General features: G+C 46.1%; 2 protein-coding genes across 7 annotated transcripts in view; one reads left to right on the top strand and one right to left on the bottom strand.

Moving 5' to 3' along the window:
* The window catches only part of HDLBP (high density lipoprotein binding protein), a 68,386-nt gene extending 58,505 nt beyond the window's left edge, over positions 1–9,881 (bottom strand). Inside the window, exon 1 of one of the 3 annotated variants that reach the window (XM_082396029.1) lies at positions 9,857–9,881. The gene's annotated coding sequence lies outside the window, so the exon portion shown is untranslated. Of the gene's footprint in view, positions 1–9,150; positions 9,294–9,856 lie in introns of those variants that run through there. The other 2 variants (XM_082396027.1, XM_082396028.1) reach the window with 2 other exon arrangements.
* Positions 9,267–19,551, top strand: part of SEPTIN2 (septin 2) — a 32,887-nt gene continuing 22,602 nt past the window's right edge. The window contains exons 1-3 of one of the 4 annotated variants that reach the window (XM_082396044.1): positions 9,267–9,523; positions 16,764–16,797; positions 18,225–18,345. In XM_082396044.1, coding sequence (XP_082252170.1) covers positions 9,282–9,523; positions 16,764–16,797; positions 18,225–18,345 — 397 coding nt within the window. In that variant the 5' untranslated portion in view covers positions 9,267–9,281. Of the gene's footprint in view, positions 9,524–9,758; positions 9,860–16,763; positions 16,798–18,224; positions 18,346–19,551 lie in introns of those variants that run through there. The other 3 variants (XM_082396045.1, XM_082396047.1, XM_082396046.1) reach the window with 3 other exon arrangements.

Genomic DNA, 19,551 nt, shown 5'->3' with positions numbered 1-19,551 from the left:
TTTTATTACTCTTTTTTAATTTCTAAAGAAAAAGAGTTAAAACAAGGACGAAAAGCTTTCAACTCTATACATCAAGGAATCAGAAACCACACCCTGTGTACTGAGAAGGGAGCCCCGAGAGGGAGAGCCACTTCTCAGCGAGTCACTCACCTCCACCAGAATTTCAAGAACAGCAAAAAACGCCAAATACACGACACCCTTTCAAAAATTATTTCTTCTAACTCTGCACTTGCATTGCTTTCTCTTTCCCTCTGGCCTCTGCTGGTCCTGAGGGGCCCGGGGGTCAGGGCGTGTTCTCCAGCTTCCACTTCCCCCAAGGCTGTCTGCTGTGGTAACCTCCTCAGGAGCGCAGCTCTCTCCAGAGCCTCTGATGGAAACCTCCTAAGAGGCCAGAGCAGTTGCCATGCAAGCCGTTGCTACCAAGGCACCTGCACGAAGACTGCTTTCCCTCCCCCAGGAACCATCCACCCAGAGGTCTGCAGGATGCCTAGGGGCAGGGAGCTCGGCACTACGCCCCCTGGCACCTGACCCTCGTTAGTCAAAGAGATTCCTGACTCACAGCGCCCTCCCTCCCACCCAGTGCCCTTTCACTTAACTCCAGTCGCCCAGGCCAAGCGATGCACAGACCTAACGGGTGGTGCACAGAACTTCCCTGGAAGGGCACAACAGGTTATGCAACAGAGGTAACGCTGCACACTGAATGCCTCTGGCCAGAGGTATTTCCTTCCTCCAGAAAGAAACCAACAGTAGTAGCACTGGTCCAGCCCGCACCGTGTCTAGAAACTCTAAGTGCCGTCGATGACCTTACAGCTGGGAAGACAGCGTACCCTGCCCGTGGACAGAGCTGGGCAGCGGCACTGCTACGCGGAGTTCTCCCTCGGCCAGCAGAGCGAGGCCAGCTCAACCCACGCCCCAAAACGAGATGCTAGAAGCTCAGAGAAAGGAATCATGCCGATACAACTGAGGCGGCATAGAAATCAGGCAGGAGGACACTTGGCTTCCCAAGCATCGGTGAGCCCCACGGCACTAAGCTGCACTGCCGCAAAGAAGGCCCGTGCTCAGCACGCTTCCAGATCTCAGCAACGTGCTGGCCGAGCACATCCAAGCTTCTGGCGAAAGCTGCACTACAAAACCATCTGTGAAGCCCAGAGTCAATGGTGGTTGAAGAACACAAGAGCAACAGGTTGAGATGTGGCCTACAGACTGCTTTATTTCTGTGTCCAGCACACCCCTCAGAGCCTAGGAAGCTGCTCTGGCTTGCAGCAGCCCATGGTAATTCACCAAAAGTCAGGAAAGACAAGAGTCCAGAATCAACACTGGCCCGTCTGTTCATCCCCTCCAAACACACAGGGCACCTGCCATAGCCAGGATACCCTGCTGCACCAGGGGGTCCAAAACAAGAACAAGTCTACCAGTGGCTTATCCTGTAACCCAGATGAAGGGTGGGGCAGGTAAAGCTAAGGGGGGACTTACCCCACCAGACCTGTGTAGTCATACGATGACATCACGGAGGCAGCCAGAGGCGGTGGAGCGGGGTTGCTGCGATAGGAAGATGGAAACACCAGTCCAGCAAGAGTGAAAGCTGACGCCCTGACGGTGGCTGAAGTCTGACCGACAGCAGCCGTTTACAGGTTACTGCAGAGATGGGCCCTGAGTGCTCAATGGCTTTAGGTCTGGGACTCTGATTTGTTCCCTTCCTTCTGGGAAACCTACTGACAGATATGTACTTGGTGAAAAATAAAATGCCTGATGAGGAATCAACGATATTCAAAATTCTAAGGGACACAGACCAATTTTAGTGTGTTTCCTTCAGGGTAGAATATCTACCTTGCTGCAAAGGCCTGGGTGGCCCCGCTCCTGGATATTACATCACCTCTGGATCCCAAATTTTAGAGAAACTCTAGAGATGCTGAGAGGAAACACTAGGTAAATTGTCAAGGCTGAATGTTTAAATGTGTGAACTTCTGAAAATGAGGACCAAGACAAGGAAAAAGAATCACAGATCCTGACTCCTCTGTGCCTGTCTCCTGTCCTGCAAAAGGGAGCGGACATCAGCAGCGACCCTTTGGTGTCACTGTGAGGATTATGAGGGCTTACATGCAGCGCTTAGCCCGGGCCTGGCAGAGTAAGCCTGGGGAGAACTTTCTGTGACCATGGCCCTCCTCGGTATCTGTGACAGCCACAAGAACTCTGGCAGTGCAGGCAGCACAGCAGTAACTCAGCCGCACCTGCCAGTGGCCTCGCCCTACCAGGCTCCACTCTCCTTGACTGAAAAACGGGGCCTGTGACCGCTACATCCTAGAGCCCTCCAAGGACGGAGCCGGTAAAGCAGGACTTCTCAACCTCAGTGCTGCTGACCTTGTGACCAGGCAGTTCTTCCTTATGACCACACAATTCTTCCTTGTGGGGGCTGTCCTGGGCACTGCAGAATGGTGAGCACCTCTGGCCTCTAACCATGAGATGTCAGCAGCACTCCCAACTCATGACAACCAAAAATGTTTCCAGATATTCGGGGGGGGGGGGTGGAGGGGGGTAAGATCGCCTGGTTGAACCATTGCTGGAAATAAAGGTCCTGATGCCTGGCGTGTAGGAAGCAACAAAAAAAGCTTTAATAGGCAAGGCTTTTTGTATCACTCGTGCATCCTTGAAACAGATCACAAAACGGGATGCTGTATGAGTGACTATTAGCTCCAGATGTCACCCTTCCAAGCTGAAAAACTAAGTTTCTGATAAACTGAATTGCCCAAGGGCGGGGCGGGGGGGGGGGCGCGGAACGCTGGGAGGGGAGGGGGAAAGGGAGGGAGGAAATGAATGAAGGAAAGGAAGGAAGGAAGAAAGAAAACAAACCACCTCAGAGACTCCTTTCTTATCTTTGAGAGGAAGAAGCTAAAGTCCTACAGATCAAGAAACACCCAAAATCACAAGGCTGATTAAGAACAAGTTTAAACTGAAGCACTTACAGGTCTCCTGACTCCTGGTCCAGTGGAGGACGACCTTCCCCACCTGTACAAACATCTCCACCCTCTGCCCTGTCTGGTAGAAAGAACCAATGCCTAAGACCCAAGCACCGCTGCATGTCTGACAAAGTCCACAGCCAGGAACGTCTAAGAATAGCAATTCATACAAATAAAAGGCAAACCTGAGAGCGCTTTCAGAAAAGAATCCATCCTAATTGCTCAATGGCACTTGCTACCTAACTACTGGTTTCTGCATCAGCAACTTCCTGCCTCTCCTTGACCTAGATGAGGGCTGCTGTTCCAGCTGCGGGGTCTCAGGGCACAGATAAGCCTCCTGCGAGGATCCTGCACCCATGGCAGAGCCTGGGATGGGAGGGGCAGGGGCCATGGGGACTACATTCATACCAGTTTTATTAACTGATAGCATGAATATGATAATACGGTCGACCAAAGAATGATCTTTAGCATAAAAATATTGTAGAACACAACAACAGAAATAAAAATTGGCAATCTTCCTGATTCTTCCTCAACAAATATCTCCAAAACTACTGTTTTATCTAATATTTTTTCTTGGATATATTAATACGTGGTCTAAATAAAAAATAAGATCACATTACATGCATTGTTTCACCACTTGCCACACTTACTTCCATTTAAAAATGCATATGGCTGTCTTTCCAAGTTTTACACACAAGTTTACCTATGTTAACAACTGCACGTTGCATGGAATAACCATGAAATCACCCCCCTGCTGTTGTTTTATTTTTTTCCGATTACAAGCACTGCAGAAAAGAGTACCATCTACTCACTCGAGCCTGTACCTCGACAGGTTAAATTCCTAGAAATACAATTACATGATGACAGGAGATGCGTGGATAAGCACTGCAAAGGCAAAATTTACCCTCCCAATGAATTAAGCTATTTACACTCCACGACATCGCGGTATACCTGTCCCCCTCACCTTCGGTAACTGAAATGGTCACGTTTATTCTCCCCAGTCTGTAGGGGAAATATGATTTTAATGTCAAGTCTTTGATCACCAGTGGAAACTAAAAATCTTGCTCTGCATACTGGCCATATGAACTTCTTGACTGTGAAGACCGGCCTATTCACAACCTCCGTCCACTTTCCTACCAGGGCCTTCAGCACACATTTAAGACAATGTAAAACCCACAGCTGGGCTATAAAAGGTGTAGTAAATAACAGAAGAACAATGAATTTAAGTGCAACTCAAGTTGTAAGCTAAAAATAACATTGCTAAAGGGCAGCCAGGCAAAAGTAGTAAGAAAATACTGTCAAAAAGGACAGTTTTCTGCGTTTTGTTCTTTTTTTTTTTTTTTTTTTTTGGCCTCTCATGCCTCTTAGTCAAAGGGTGTGGTTTTTTTCCCCTCTGGAAAGGGAAATAGAATCTTTGGACTGGGGACACCAGTTACAGTGGAGTGATGGGAAACCATTCTGAAGACAGGGTAAGTAACTTCTTCCATAGTTATTGCTAAGATTGTGGCCTTCTCCCCTCACTTGGCCCCCAGGCAAGAGGCTGGGAGGTATTTTTCTGGAGAACCCAAAGAGACTTGAAGAAGCTGACAGGGTGCTGTAAGGAAACGGCCCAGCCAGATGCCTCTACAGCGAATGTCACAGTTGGCCAGCCCCAACAACCAACCACAAGCTCCGAGTCCCTCTGACATGTAAGCGGGCAAGCAAACATCACCGGAGAGCCCAGAAAAGGCTCTGATATGAAAGCCAAAACCGCAACACAAAAAGCAGCCAGAAGCAAGCAGTGACTTTGGGGAAAAGAAAACTTTGAAACTCACCAATGTCCTCAGAAAGGTAAGAGGAGATTCTATATCCATGGACCAAAAACAGGAGGTTATAACATAGGAACAGAAAGAATAAGAGAAATCTCCTAGAAATAAAGAGAGAAAAACTCAATAGAAGGGTTAAAAGATCAAGTTGAGAATATCTTCCAGAAAGAAATGGGAAACCTAAGAAAATCAGACTGTCAATCCAGAAGGTCCAATAGTTGAATTCTAGAAAGAGAAAGAAAGTGAATGGAAAGGTATGAAGGTAATAAATCAAGAAAAATGCCCAGCACTGAAGAACAGAAGTTTCCAAAATAAAGGGGCCCAAAGGGCAGGCAAGACACGAGGTGAAAACAGACTCCAAGGGACATCACTGCACTGGGTGCTCTGAATTTCACAGAAAATCCCTCAAGCTTCAAAAAAGAAAACACAGGCACATATAAAGGCTCAAGAATCAGAAAGCTCTAACACTTCAAGGCTAACACTGGGGGATGGAAGACAGAGGGGTAAACTGACGTCCAACCCCTCAACACAGGTGCAAGGGCGGGATAACGCATTCCCAACATCCAGGCTCTCAAAACTTTATCTCCCAGGCAACTCCTTGTGGAAGTGCTCCATCAAAATTAGAGAGTAAAAAAAAAAAGAAAAAAGAAAAAAAAAATCAAGAAAAAGAAGGACATGGGTTCCAGGAAACTGAGGGCAGTGAGATCTGCAGTGAGATTCCAGCAGGTTGGAGGTCTGCGCCTACTGAACTCGATCAGATAAAAAGAACGGAATTTCTTGAAAGGAGATTTGGACAACTAGTGAATTTGGGGTTGACTTTTGGTGGCAAATGCATATAAAACTAAGAAAACAACAAAAACCACTGATAAGAACTTCAGGGAAAACAAAAACTTCTCCAGGAAAGGAAAAGTAATCCCATCACACCATTTGGCCCAACTGTGAATGGTACCAGTAGTCAGAATATAAACACTAAATACCTGACGAGCAAATTAAAGGTGCACCTGCTTTGGGCAGCCATGGATTTGTCTGCAGGGCGAAGGCAGAGGGGTGAAAGATAGTGAAAGACGTCACATCTGCTCTCAGGGTTGAGTGGAGAGACAATGTGTGGGACAGGGGAGGGAAGGGCAGGAAGTGAGCAAATCAGGTATGGATGCGACAGACAGAGGCAAAGACCAAAGCCACCAGCTAGGAGACCAACGTGGGTGTTCTGCAGCGGAGGAGACATGATGGGAGGAAGGAAAAACTGACAGTTTTTGTTCCTTACAAGCTTTTCCAGATTTACTTGATCTTTTAAAAAGTATATGAAGATATAACCTTGATTTGAAGTAAAATTAAGTTTTAATGTTAAAATCCAAATGAGTGCCAATAAACAGTATTAAGGGAGAGCATGCATGGCCAATGCATTGTTATCAAATTAACAGCAAGCATCAACAAGATGACTAACATGACAGGATACCCAGACAAGTCTGGCTTGTCTTAAATGATACTTGAGGAACTTTACCTCACCGGGTAAAACAGCGGCCGACTAGGAATATCACCTCTAAAATGTCTCTGATATTAGAAATACAAAAAGGAAAAAAATAAATGAAAATCCTGCTTTACCACAAAGTAACTTGTGTAATCAAGTTTTTAAATGTTACACACTGAAGAAAGTTTAGTTCTTTTCTTGGCTTTCAAATGTTCAATGTTGTGGTGCCTTCATAATTCAAGAGAAAAGGCATTCTAACACATTAAGGTTCTTTGGCTGTCTTTCCACACTTAGTCAAAAAGTTTGACAACATGCTCCTTGGACTTTTTGCCACCAAAAGTCAGCAACTGAGAATTCAGCTGTGTGCTATGTTTCTTCCAGGAGCTTGGTTATTTCTGAATAGGAAAGGGACATGCGTTCCTATGATCACTAGCCCTGTGAGGTGCATGTGTGCTGAATGGGCCATACCAAATATAAGCATCACTCTGCACTTTAAAAAGTGTTCTCTGCTCAAGCCCTTTAGGTAAATAAGTTCCAGCTGCCAAGCATTAATGGCAAGTCTATCTGATCCACTTGTGACTAAAGATCACAAAGTCATCTTGGTGGACAGTGTAATCATTTGAAATGCTGTCCAAGTCAGAGTGTCTTAGGGCATTAAGTCCTTCACCATTTGAGATGCCAGCAGCGTACCAAATTCTCAACCTCTTGCCCATATATGCCACCCCCTAAGTGGATAGCTGTCACTTGTCCCCTTTGCATAAGCCAGTCTTCTTGTCTAGAACACCCCATCCTGCCAACTCCACCTGGAAAAACTCTTATTCATCTTCTAAACCCCAGTTTCAGAACCACATTCTTTGTGAAAACTTTCCAACAGGTAATCACTGCCCCCTCTGTCCTACCTCCACTCCTTGTACATACTTCCATTACTGCACTCAGAACACCGTAATCTCTTCCTTTACAAGTGAATCTCCCCTACCAGACCATAAACTGCTTGAGGAAAAGAAAAAAAAAGTCTGTGTCCTCTTTACCTCTGCATCCCCAGAACCCTTAACAATGTCTGGCACACAGCCATTTCCAATAAATTTTTTTTTGAAATATTTTCTACTGTGAAAGAAGTAAAGCCATGAGGTCAAAGTCAGACAGCCAGAAACCCCAAACAACAAATCCAAAGGAAAAAAAATACTTGATGATTCAAGAAGAAATTCTCCCATCAGGACGCTGAGAAGTCAGCCTGGCCCCCTGGAGGGGGCACTGTGACCGGGTTCCAGCGGGTCCTCGAGTGCCCAGGAATGTGGGCCAAAGGCATCTTAGGAGTGCTCTCCTTACACGCGCTGCTCCTTTACTCAGGTGACCTCAGCCTGATTAGAGAAGAGGAGGTAAGCCCCTTTCGGGACGTGACACACAGCAGAATTAATAGTAGTTACAGGGAAGTTTAATCTTCACTGTTTTCAATGGCTTTCAAATTTTGTCCTTCAAGACTTGAGGGGGTATGCTCAGTTTTCTCCAAACCTAAAGCTCTCATGACACGTGGGTGGTTGATGTCTCAGATCCAGAGAACTGGGAGTTCAAATGACAGAAGCCACTCTGAACCAAATACCTTCTCAACCACTTTAACACTGCTTCCAAGCACCCTAACATTAAGCGTACTTCGTAAGGGTAGCTGGGGTTGCTTAGAGTGTTCAAAGTGATCGAACATCAACCTGAGCGCTAGGCTTCATCCAATGTCTCATTAGACCGGTTCGCTCCCATAAAAGAACACTGAGCGTATTTTGTAGAACAGCACTACCAGTTGCCTTAGACAAAATCCTAATTGTGACGCACCCCGTGTTAACAGGGTCTCAAGAAAGCTACCTGCCAAGAGAGCGCCCGTCCGTCCTTAGTTCTGCGGCAGACACCCAAACGCAGGTGAAAGCAACGCCTGAGGGTTTTCGGCAGCTCTGCAGCTGAGGACACAGAAACCCCGCAGCTCAAGGGTAAACCATCCTGCTCCTGAAGATTCCTCTAAGACTCATCTACACTCCTTCGGACGTTTCATCTGACCATAGCGTTGCTTAATAAAACACAGAGGTCAGTTTTCCTTTGGTTTTACGTGGTGCCCGGACACCACGCACAGGCCGACTTCCCCACCTCCTGAGTCGGCGGGGAGAGGACGCCCGGCCCTGAGCACTTTGCCACTTTCCAAAGACACCCTGTCAGGACGCCCTACGGTCACAAAGAGCTTCAGGCGCCCCGCGCTACGCGACCGCCCAGAAAAGACTCCAAAGCCGTGTTTACTGCCAGTCGTGGGTAACCCAGAAAGGCTTCCTGTACGAGGGCGTTTGCGCCCAGCCTCCCAGCAAGCATCGGCCAGCTGCTGGGCCTGCAGGCCGCGTGAGGGGGGAAGGACGCCCCGGGCCGGTCACGCCCCCGCCGGGCACGTCGCCCTCCCGCCCCCGAGCCGCGCCGCCGCAGTGGACTTGGACGCGCCCCCAGGCCTCACCTAGCGAAAGCGAGGGGCCGCCCGCCCTCCCCCCTCCCCGTCGGGCGCGGGCTCCAGCCTCGGGCGCACGAAGGCCACGTCCCCGGGGACGGGCGCCCAACTCTATGGTCCGCGCACCAGTCGCCGACCCCCCACGTGACCCACGGCAGCCAATCGAGGCGAGGCCCGGACCACTGAGACGACGGCGGCCCGGGGCTAGAGCAGCCCCGCCGGCCGCTCGCCGTCCCTCCCCAGTCCCGCTCCGGTGCTCCCTGCTCGGTGCTGCCGCCATCTTACTGGAGGAGAGGACCAGAGGCGAAAGGTCCCCTCCCCGTGGTCGTTCCGAACTCTTACCGTCACTTGCCCTCCCCCCGTCCACCTCGCTTCTCACCGGTCATTTAGCTCCATCTAAAGAAACGCTCTTCTCCCCATTCTAGTTATTCACAAAGCAATGAATTACATTACCTGTTCCACCCTTATCAGCGTAAGGAAACGAAGCTCATAAGGTAGGAACTGTGGCGAAACAGGGACGAGCCGCCATCTTGGTAAAGGAGAAGAGGCTACGCTTGACCTCCCCCCCACCCCCCGGCCTCTATATGGGCAACCGCCGTGGGAGGGGCACGGCGCCTGCGCAGAGGCGGAAACCGCGGACGAGCCTGCGCCTGCGCACTCGGAAGCTGGCGGATGGGGGCGGGGAGGAAAGCGTTGGCAAGGGGGCGGATCGACGCGTTGACGCAATCCGCCCACGCGCGGGGGCGGGGCGGGGCGCGAGTCAGCGGCCGGTGCTGGGCGGATCCGCGGCGCGGTCGGTCGGCGCTAGTTCTTCGGTCCGTCCGCGGTGAGTATCTCACCGTGGGTCTCGGCCGCCGTCGGGGCGCGAGCTGTGGGCCGACGCAGAGGGGCGGTGGCCGGCTCGGGGCGGTGGTCTGTCAGGTCCGGGGGGGAAGCGGGCGGGGCCCCTCGCACGGTGTGGGGGAGGGGCGGCCGGCCCGGTATCCTGGGCCCTCCCGAGATCTCCCCCCATCCCCCCATCCCCCGGCTCTCTTCTCGCTCTTCCGGCCCCTCCTCCGCCCTTCTCGGCCCTACCGGGTCCCGGCCCCCGCCCCCCGGGCCCTGGCGCCGGCGGAGGCGGCGGGGTGTGTCCCGGGCGAACCCGAGTGGCCCTTCTCACCAGGTGGGAGTTACGTGGGGCGTGGTCAATAATGGGCCTGGGATGTGGAGCGTTCGCTGGCGGTCGTGGTCCGGGAGGGACGGTGTGGGTCGCGCTAACAGGGGCGCTTCCGCTTCGCAGCCTCGCGGCCGAGAGGAAGCTCGCGGGGCGCTGGCCGCCCGCTGCACTCAGCAGGCCCCGCCTGGCCGCACACAGAGCGGGAGGAGAAGGAGGAGGGGAGGGGAGGGGAGGGAGGCCCCGCGCAGGGCCGAATCCGGAGGGACGGGCGGCACCGCCGGGGAGGGCCCGTTCCCCTGAAGGCCCGAGATGGGGCCGACCTGTGGCCGCCGTGACTCAGTAAGGCCCGCAGGGCCGCCTGTTACCTTTACGGCCTCAGTTTTCGTCGGTGCCTCGCTGCCTGGTCTGTGTTCCCAACACGTGGACGCGTGACCCAACCGCGCTGACTCTCAGTTCCGACTGCTGTGGTCTTTCTCACCTTTGGCCTTGGTTCAGAGCCTGCCTTTTGCCTGGAGCCCGCTTACCTCCACCGTTTGCTTGCCTAGTTCCTGCTCTGTTATTCAGGACTGCGCCCGGGTTAGACTTCTTTCCCCTGAAATAGGTGTCCGCCTGCTGTCAGCCTCTGGTGGTCCGTGCGGTTGTTGTCCTGTGAGGGGCAGGGGTGTGTGGACCTGCCCAGCCTTACTTGTTGCCTAGGACGGTGGTCAGCACGAAACAGGTTTTCAGGTATCTCTTGAACAACTCACATCATTATAATACCTCAAGACAAGCTTAATGCCCAAAATAGCCTTGCCATCATAGGGAGAGATGTATGATGGTGTAGGGGTCGTGCAGGCTGCTTTCCTGGTGTTTGTAATTTAAGGTTCGTTATTTTCGGTTTTGGTAGCTCCCACTTAGGCTTTCTTTGCACCGCCCAGCCTCCTAACTCGCAATGAATTACGGCAGTGGTCTCTTCGGCCATAAAGTTACCCTGATTTTTTTTTTTTTTTTTCCCGTTTTCTGTCTTGATCTCTCAGCGAGCACTGCAGCCCAGGGTAAAGAACAAGGGCTTTTCAGTCAAATCAGATTTGCATTCTGACTGCTCTTGAACTAGTAGGGTGACCTAGGGAAATGGGGATGGAATGGGCGGGAACCTCCCTCTGTGGACTTCAATAAATGTGATTCAGGTCCTTTCTATACTCAACTTGAAAGACAGGAACTGCTGTAAAAGGAAAAGTTGGCTTTTTTTTTTTCTCCAGAGAGAAGGGGACACCAAAGCTCATTTGGCCGCAGAATTGGGGTGAAGCCACTTGTATAGTCTTACTATCTCATTTTGTGCTCATAGTCATACTTGTCACTAGAGAAAACTCATTTGATTGTGGGGTGCTGCCCTCATGCTGTTAAGAGTGTGGTATACTGTACATGGACCTCAAATCCAAAGGCTCTGAATGCCAGATGTTCCAAGGGCTCTGGATGAGGGACTGTGGACCTTTGGGTCCTACTTTGCAGGGTCGTTTGTGGATGGGGATAGTGAATGTAAATGCAAGGATGACGTGTCAGTGGATGGTGGCTTTGGGTAGTCCACTGATACACAGAAATGCCAGTAGCAAAGCAAGTTTCTGTTGCCGAGAATCCAGTTTTAGCCATCTGTTCTTTGTCCTCTTTTGTTTTAGAAAAGTTGATTTCTTCTGTGTGGATTGGGGTGGAAGTATTGCTCTGTGGAAGAAGGAAGCCATGGGTCAAAGAGAAAAAATGTTTTAAATAGTTTCTAGTATCTAGAATGAGTGCATAAATTTTTCATTTGACCTAATTTCTGAGGTTTGGGGGATCTGATTGATCTGCATCCAAGGTTTAAACTAATCACAGTGCTTTGCATTTTGTGTTGCTGGATCAAGGCTTTCTCACTGAAAACCAGGCACTTCAGAAGTTCAACATTTCTCATTCAACTTTCATTTTACATTAGTCAGTTAATAATTTAAACTGTTGGAAAACTGTAGTGGATCCAAATTATGTTTCAGGAAAAAAAAAAAAACCTGAGTATGAAAGAAATAGGTTGTGGTAAGAGAAACTTGGTAAAATTAAAGCAAAGGTGAAATAAGTGTTTTTTTGAGAATTAACATCCTGTTCCAATAATATTACAATAGTATTCTCCACTTCCCCGTATGTGTGCATCAAGATAGGTTTTAAGTGGGAGGAAACCGATAGGAGTGATGGTCCCCTTCTCGCCTGCTGAGGAGAATAAGGGCCTGCGCATGCGTAGGCTCAAGGTGCAGTACCGGCAGGGTGCTCACGTGAAGTTGGTTGGGAGTACAGGCAGGGGCCCAGAGTTGAGTGAGGAGCGGGTGTGTGGACGCTCCGGAGCGACTTTGATGGCAGTCCTCTGCCCCGCCAGGTTGGTGTGAAATCACATGCGTGTGATAGCTGGTAAGGCGAGAGCCTGCTCTTCCTTTCTATCCTCAGGCATCTTGTCTCCAGGTGAACTTGAAAGTCATTTTATCCAGTCCTTTAAGAAAAAAAAAACCTCATCATTAGGGAGTCCAGCTGGGATTGGACCACACTTATCTACTGATTTAAGAAATAAAAAATGATTTGGTTCATGCAAGGCCTGTTTTCTTTCTGAATTTGTTCCTACATTTGTTTTGTTTTTGCTCTATTATAAACGGCATTTTCCCTCCATTTCCATTTCTTGGTATCCATTGCTAGTGCAAAATAGAACTTTTGAGTTACACCTGTCCTGTATGCAGCCACCTTAAGTAAATTACCATATTCTGGAATCTTTTTTAACCAAAGTGTTTGTGGGGTTTTTGGTGTGTATTCAGTCATATCAGAAAAATCATTTTCACTAAACCTGCCAGAGTAGCAGTAAATAATCAGGGTGAGACTGCAACATCAGAGTCTTATTTGGATCCTGCTTCAAATGAACAACGACGAAAAAAAGAGACAATTAGGAAAATAACCCTGGATATTTTGTTATATTGAAGGACTATTGCTAATCTTCCTCATGATAATGGCTTGTCGCTTTTCAGTCCTTATTTTTAGAAATATCTAGTACTCATTATCAGGGATCCGGGACAGTGGTTGAGCGGATATTTGAGTTGGTAACTGTTGAATCTGGAGGATGGGGTGGTCCTTGTGGCTTTTGTTTTACTTTTGAATATGTTTGGAGTTTTTCATAAGTGTTTTAAGATAACTGTGGTGGTAATGGGCATCCTTTCCTAATTAGTGATTGTAATTTAAATAATTTAGCATCTGTTGTTTAGAGGATAACGTTTGCCGTTGGCTTCCGGAAATATATTTAAGCAGTTTCCTCACTTAGTGTTTTTATTAGAGTTGGTTGTTGGATTTTATCACATGCATGTTCAGCATCCATTCACATATGGTTTTCTCCTCTAATTTGTTGTAACAGCTCGTATTGATAGATGCTTTTGGTACATTTCCGGGATATAATTGCTAGCAAGTATTTCATTGAGAAATTTTGCATTTCTGTTCATAAGTGAGATTGACCTGCAGCCAGCCAGCTTGCTTGCTCTTTCTTCTCCGTCTGGGTTTGTTGTTGGAGTTGTGCTGTCTTCATAAAATAACTTGGAGTGCTTTCCCTTTTTCTGTAGTGGCTTAAGTGACGCTGGCGTTATCTGTTCGGGTTTGGATGGAATTCAGGTCTAGTTCTGTCCGGTCCTGGTCCCTTTCTTTTTTTTCTTTTTTTCCCAATTCTTTTTTTTTTTTTTTTGGTCGCGACATGTAGCATGTGGGATCTTAGTTCCCTGACCAGGATTCGAACCCGTGCCCCCTGCATTGGCAGCGCAGAGTCTTAACCACTGGACCGCCAGGGAAGTCCTCATTGGTAACTTTTTCTTCACCTGTTCAGTGGCATTTGTTCTAGTCAGGTTTTCAGTTCTTGCTTCAATTTTGGTAATTTACAGTGTCTAGGAAATCATCCATTTCTTCCAGATTTTCTAGTTTGTGGCCATCTTTATACATGTGGTCTCCTGTGTCTGTGATTATATCTTCTTGTTTTTCCTCAAAGGAACTGGTGAGGAATTTGTTTTAGAGAACCAGCTTTTGGTTTTATTTACCCTTCTATTGAGTTATTTTTGGTGTTCTTTAATAGTGAAAATATGTAAAACCCAAATTCTCATTTGAGTCTATTAAACTTTACTGTGCCCCACTGATTTTGCTTTTATCTTCTTTCCATTGCTTTCTAGATAACTTATGGCTTTACTTTTATCCCTGCTTGATCCAAGGGTTATCCAGGAATGTTCTGAATAACTAGGAGTTCCTTTTTATCTTTGTTTTACCAGATCATGATCTGAGAACACTGACTGTAAAAATAACTTTGCATAAATTTTCTTCACAGCAGTTATACGGTAAATAAAGTGTTTTTCTTTAGTCACCTTTCTTGGTCTATTGACTCAAGGTTCTCTACAACGGTTGGTTCGGATGTGTCGGTGGTCTCAGACCTCTGCCCTCGCTCACACTGCGTGTATGGAGACTGTCCAATTCCGAGAGAAGCTATTAAAGTCTCCCACTTGAATTGTATTTTTGTCAAGTTCACATAGTATTTTTTCTGGTCTTTGCTCTATGTATTTATCTGCTGTAGGTATTCATAGATACGGGTTTATGAATGGCTTATCTTTATAAATTGTTCCTTTTATCATGACCACACTTTCCTTAAATCCCAACTGGGTTATTAACAATGTCTCTCCCTGTTCTTTTGTGTTTGCACTAGCTTGGTATCTCTTAGCCTGTCCCTTTGTTTTCAGCATTTTTTTTTTTAGCTACTTTGCTTTAAGCATATTTCTTCCATGTAACAGACCTTGGTTTTCTGCTGTTCTCCCTCCACCCCGCCACCCCCAATCTGTCTCCATCTTTTAAGGAGAAAATTTGCTTCTTTCACATTTAGACTGGTGACTGATACTCTTGAATTTTTCTGTTTCTTTTCCATATTTTTACTGGTTTGATCAAGTTGCTGTTCCATTTTTTTCTCTTAATTTGGAAGTAAGTTTTTTTTAATGGCTACCTTCTCCTTTTTTTTCGTTATCGGACACTTACCTCTTTATTATTTAAAACAAAGTGTCCGCTGCTTCTTCTGCCAGGACCATCTATCTATTTTCCAACTGACTGCTCCCTTCTCCCTCTTGAAAGTTTTACCTCTCTGCTGTCACTCCTGCCCCCAACTCTGAGGTTTTGCTGAGGAAGTTTAATATTTTAAATTCTGGACTATAAATAGTGCTCCCCTAGGATGTTCCTTCTATTCAAGAGATCTTAAGTCACTCGTGTAGTACACAGTCCCAGGGAAACTCTGGGATTGCTCTTCCTGGGAAATTTTTCTTCTGTTATTACTGTTTTCTTTTCCTCCAACTTCCCCTGTTACTTATGGGAACTCTTACTGTTAACAGGTAGATTTCCTAGATTTTGTCTCTGAGGCTGTCTTTTACCCATGATTTCTCTCCCTGCTGTTTGCCTTGTGCACTAAGATTTCTGATATTTGGTCTTCCATGTCACATTCCGAGTCTCTACTGTGACCTTTCATTTAGTTCAGCTACAGCAGTTTGGGTTTGAAAATGGTGGATTTTAGGTCCAGAAAGTTGTGTTTGAATTACTGTGCTTGCATCTTCATCATAGCGATACCGTTTCTTGGTTCCAGGTGTTGTCTTCCTCCTCCTGCAGCTTGGCTGTTGAGCTCATCTTGGAGGCAGGGGGACGAGGGCACACTCAACATGGGCCTGTCACCTTAGCCCTCGAGTCCTCACACCCAAGGTCTCTGTTCCCAAGCTCTTCCAGGGTTCACTGTATTCTTTTCCTTCCTTTCTGGTTCTTCCTTCTGAGGAACCCTTCATCTTCTGCTTCTCTTGCTGCCTAGCGTTTCTGCTGTCCTGGAAGCTTGCCTTGATTCTGCTGCCTAGGTTGAAGCATTTTGGACAACCTAGATGGAGCTTTACCTGTCTCCTTAGTCAGAAGTGGTCCTTCCTTTGCACACGAGCCTGCACCCAGTACTCCTTCCCCGCCTTTAGTGATGATCTGTCAGAGCACGAAGCAGTTTGCAGACCCCTCCCCCTCTTCCCCTCTAGTTCCTGCCAGACGGATGAGAGGGAGAACCAAGACTGTATCCTTACCTTCTATGATGTCGTACCACAGAGCTAGAGAGTTACACATGCTACTGCTGTCTTGACCTTGGTTAAGCATTTTTTCAGAGGTGGTTTGGGAACATGTCCATTCAAAAAGGAAACTTGGGGGCGTGCAGTATTCAGGAATGTTTCAGTCTGGGGGAAATAGGGAGGCAAGAAAGTGAAAGAAGTTTTCTCATAAGTTTCTAAGCGCCAGAAGGAATCAAATTTGACTGCATTCACATCTCTTGACTTTGCCACCAAAGGTTAGCCAGCAGACCCCACATCTCCCGAGGCTTCAGAACTATCGTCACACTTCTCGAGCACTCAGGTGCCTTCAGTCCTTTTTCCTTTACTTGTAAGTGTAGTTGTGTTGCTGTGTGTGCCCCAGTGTCAAGGTCCAGTTCTCAGGAGCTCAGGAAGTCTCCAGCACACAGCAGACAGATGGGCTCCGACAGGCACCCCTTCCTTGTACAAAGCTTTCAAAGAGAGAAAGGAAATTACATAATTCCAGAGGTTATGGGAATTTGTCTTTTTCTCCTGTTGCTCCGTAGTGCCTAACGCATAATCAGTACTAAAAAAGGTATTGTTGAAGACATGGAATGTATATATGTATACATGTGTATAGATGGTCGCTTTCATTAGCTTAATTTTTTATATCTAATTTATATAATGAGGTGATAATTTCATCATTTCTGGGGAAGTATTTGACGTAATGAGAAGCTGAGTGAAACAGAAGCTATTGATGCCTCATGTAAGCCTTTTTACATATCAGTTCATGTTATTGTATATGTGTATGGACGTACCTGTATTTTTCTTTTTTTTAGACAGATTGACAAAACTTCACTAAAGATGTCTAAGGTAAGAGATCACACTTCATGCATCTACAGTATAAGGAGAAACTGCTTTATGGTTTGAAACCTTTTATAGTCAAGATTTTTATGATTCATTATTTTTAATATAACTGATATTTGATTCATTAAGACAGAGTTCTAATTTAACAGTCATCCTAAAAGCTGTGAGCTTGCTTTTTTCAGATTTTCAATTTGTTTCTAAAAACATTAGTGACAATACATTTAGCCTCCCTAGATCATTCCCAGCAGACCATTCAAGTAATAATTTTAAAATTGTAATAATTCATCATGATGAAATTTATGGGGTTCTCAGACTTGATAAATTGGCTTACGTCAGCTGTTGCAAATTAGCCCAGAGCCCGGAAAGGAATAGGTTCTAAAAGACATGCTGAGAAAAGCAGAACTTGTAGTTAAAATTGCAAGATTATTGTTTCTCTTTACCTTTTATTTTTAAGTCTTCGGGTGTTTCTTACTGTGATGCGCAGTCATAGTGATTTTCATTTTTTATACAAGTGTCAGTGTGGAACTTTGATAAGCGAAAAAGAAAATAAAAATTAGCCATAATTCCATTATTCAGAATAACTGCTTGTAACGTTTTGTGAATATTCTTTTTGCATGTGTGACTATATATTTACAAAAGGTAACCTTAAAGGAAATACTATTCTAAATCTTGCCTTTTACATTTAATAAATCAATTGCTGTATCTTTTTTTATTTCTTCCCATTTTTAGTATATCATAGCCTAGATTTCACTGTTTTACTATACTTTTTTGAATCTCCTTGTGTCAGGTATCCATCTGTCAAGGAATATTGACACTTCAGCGGCGTCCGCCGTGACCCCTTTCTCACTCTCAGTCTTCTTTCTCTTGGTCTGTGAAGCTAGATTCTCAGAATCCCACCCCTAAGTGGGCTGCCTCACCCTTGGTGGGGCTCGGTCCCATTGAGCTAGGAATGCAGCAAGAGACGTGACTGTTTCCTGGCTACTTTTCACAAGTGCACCACTCCTGGTACACGAAGTCTTTACTTTGGAAGCTGTACCTTAGCGAAGTTTGTTGAATGAGACCACTGTAAGTGTGGCCTTACTTTGTACGTCTGACAGATTTTCCTTCAACTCTATAGACAATTTTTTAAGTTGAGATTTGAAATTGTACTAAGATGAACTAAGCATGTATCTTTTATGTATTGCTTAATTGCTTAACAGAAATGTTATTTTAGGTCAGCATGTAGGCATGAAATGATACTGGATTGGTTTTTCTTCTTTTTTAAATATTTTCAAATGAATACCATCAGTTTTCTGATAGCAGTGACTTTTTGGAAGTATCGATTTATGTGTATACTTTTTTGATTTGTGAGAACTAATGATATCTATGTTTGTCACAGGTTTAATAATGTCTTAAAAGCAACTAATAAGGTGTTTATTTGTTCTTTTTTTTAGCAACAACCAACTCAATTTATAAATCCAGAAACTCCTGGCTATGTTGGATTTGCAAATCTTCCCAATCAAGTTCATCGAAAATCAGTGAAAAAAGGTTTTGAATTCACGCTAATGGTGGTTGGTAAGAAATTAACTTGTACTCTCAAGTTATTAATTATGTGGGTATCTCCTTTTCCCAACCTGTGGAGTATAATAACGTGACCTATAAAGTCACAGGGAAGATTCCTTTGTTGACGGAGTCAAATAACTTGGGAATTTGAAAAAAAAACTTCTTTAGAAAATTTTGCTGAAGTGCAGAATTATAATTTTTCTGTCATTTCCTTGCTTGTATGTAGTGAAAGTGTTTGCTCAGTGTGACAGCTGGCCTCTGAAGCCCCCCCTCCCACCCCCCAAATCCTTGCTGCCTGGTGTCCATGACGCTTTCTAGCCCCTTCCCCACTGAGCAGGGCTCACTCGTGTAGCCAGTAGGACGTTGTGGAGATGAAGGTGTGTGCCGTGGAGACTGGGTCATAGGCACTGCGGCCTGTGCCTTGCCTTCTCTTGAATCAGTCACTCTCGGGACACCTCATAGAGAAGTCCTGCAAGGCAAGGCACTGAGGCCCGCCAGTAACCGTGTAGTGACCGTCTCAGAAATGTCCTCTAGCCCTAGTTAAGCCTGCTGGTGACTGCCATCCTGGCCAACATCACTGTCACCACAGAGAGACCCTCAAGCCATCACCGCCCACCTTAGACACTCCCGAACCCCTGACCCAAAGAGTCCATGAGACGATAAATGTTTGTTGTTGGTTTAGGCCTCTGGATTTTACAGTAATTTGTTACACTTGAAAGATGACAAATACTTATAATTAACCAGAAGCGTGTTTATTTAATACTCATAAAAAGAACTGTTCAACTTCTTCTGGTGGGTATATTTTAAACAAGGAACAATTCTTACTACACACACGTATTTTAAAATAAGTACTTAAAGTCGTTTGAAATTGAGTGGTTACCTGAAATTTCTATTATATCAGATATATTTTATCATGGATTATAGCATATATATTCTGTTTCATAACAGAACGTAACAAGTTGTTGTGTCCATAACAAACTTAACTTGATGAACTATTAATTCTGCTTACTATATCACATTTTATTTCATTCCTGAAAATCACAAAATTCTCCCCAAATGCTGAGGTAGCCACTGGAAAAGCTTGATGGGTGGTCATGCATGAGTGGGACAAACGATTGTTTCCTGGGATAAACAGTTCACAAATCTGAGATGAAAAAAACTGTGGGACCCTAGGCCCAGAGAAGCGAATGGTGACATGTTTTAGGAGCACAATTACAT

The sequence above is a fragment of the Balaenoptera borealis genome, assembly GCF_965194805.1.
Source record: "Balaenoptera borealis genome assembly, chromosome: 6".
NCBI lineage: Eukaryota > Metazoa > Chordata > Mammalia > Artiodactyla > Balaenopteridae > Balaenoptera > Balaenoptera borealis.
The sequence above is the reverse complement of the archived record's forward strand: the minus strand, read 5'-3'. Positions and strand labels throughout refer to the sequence as shown.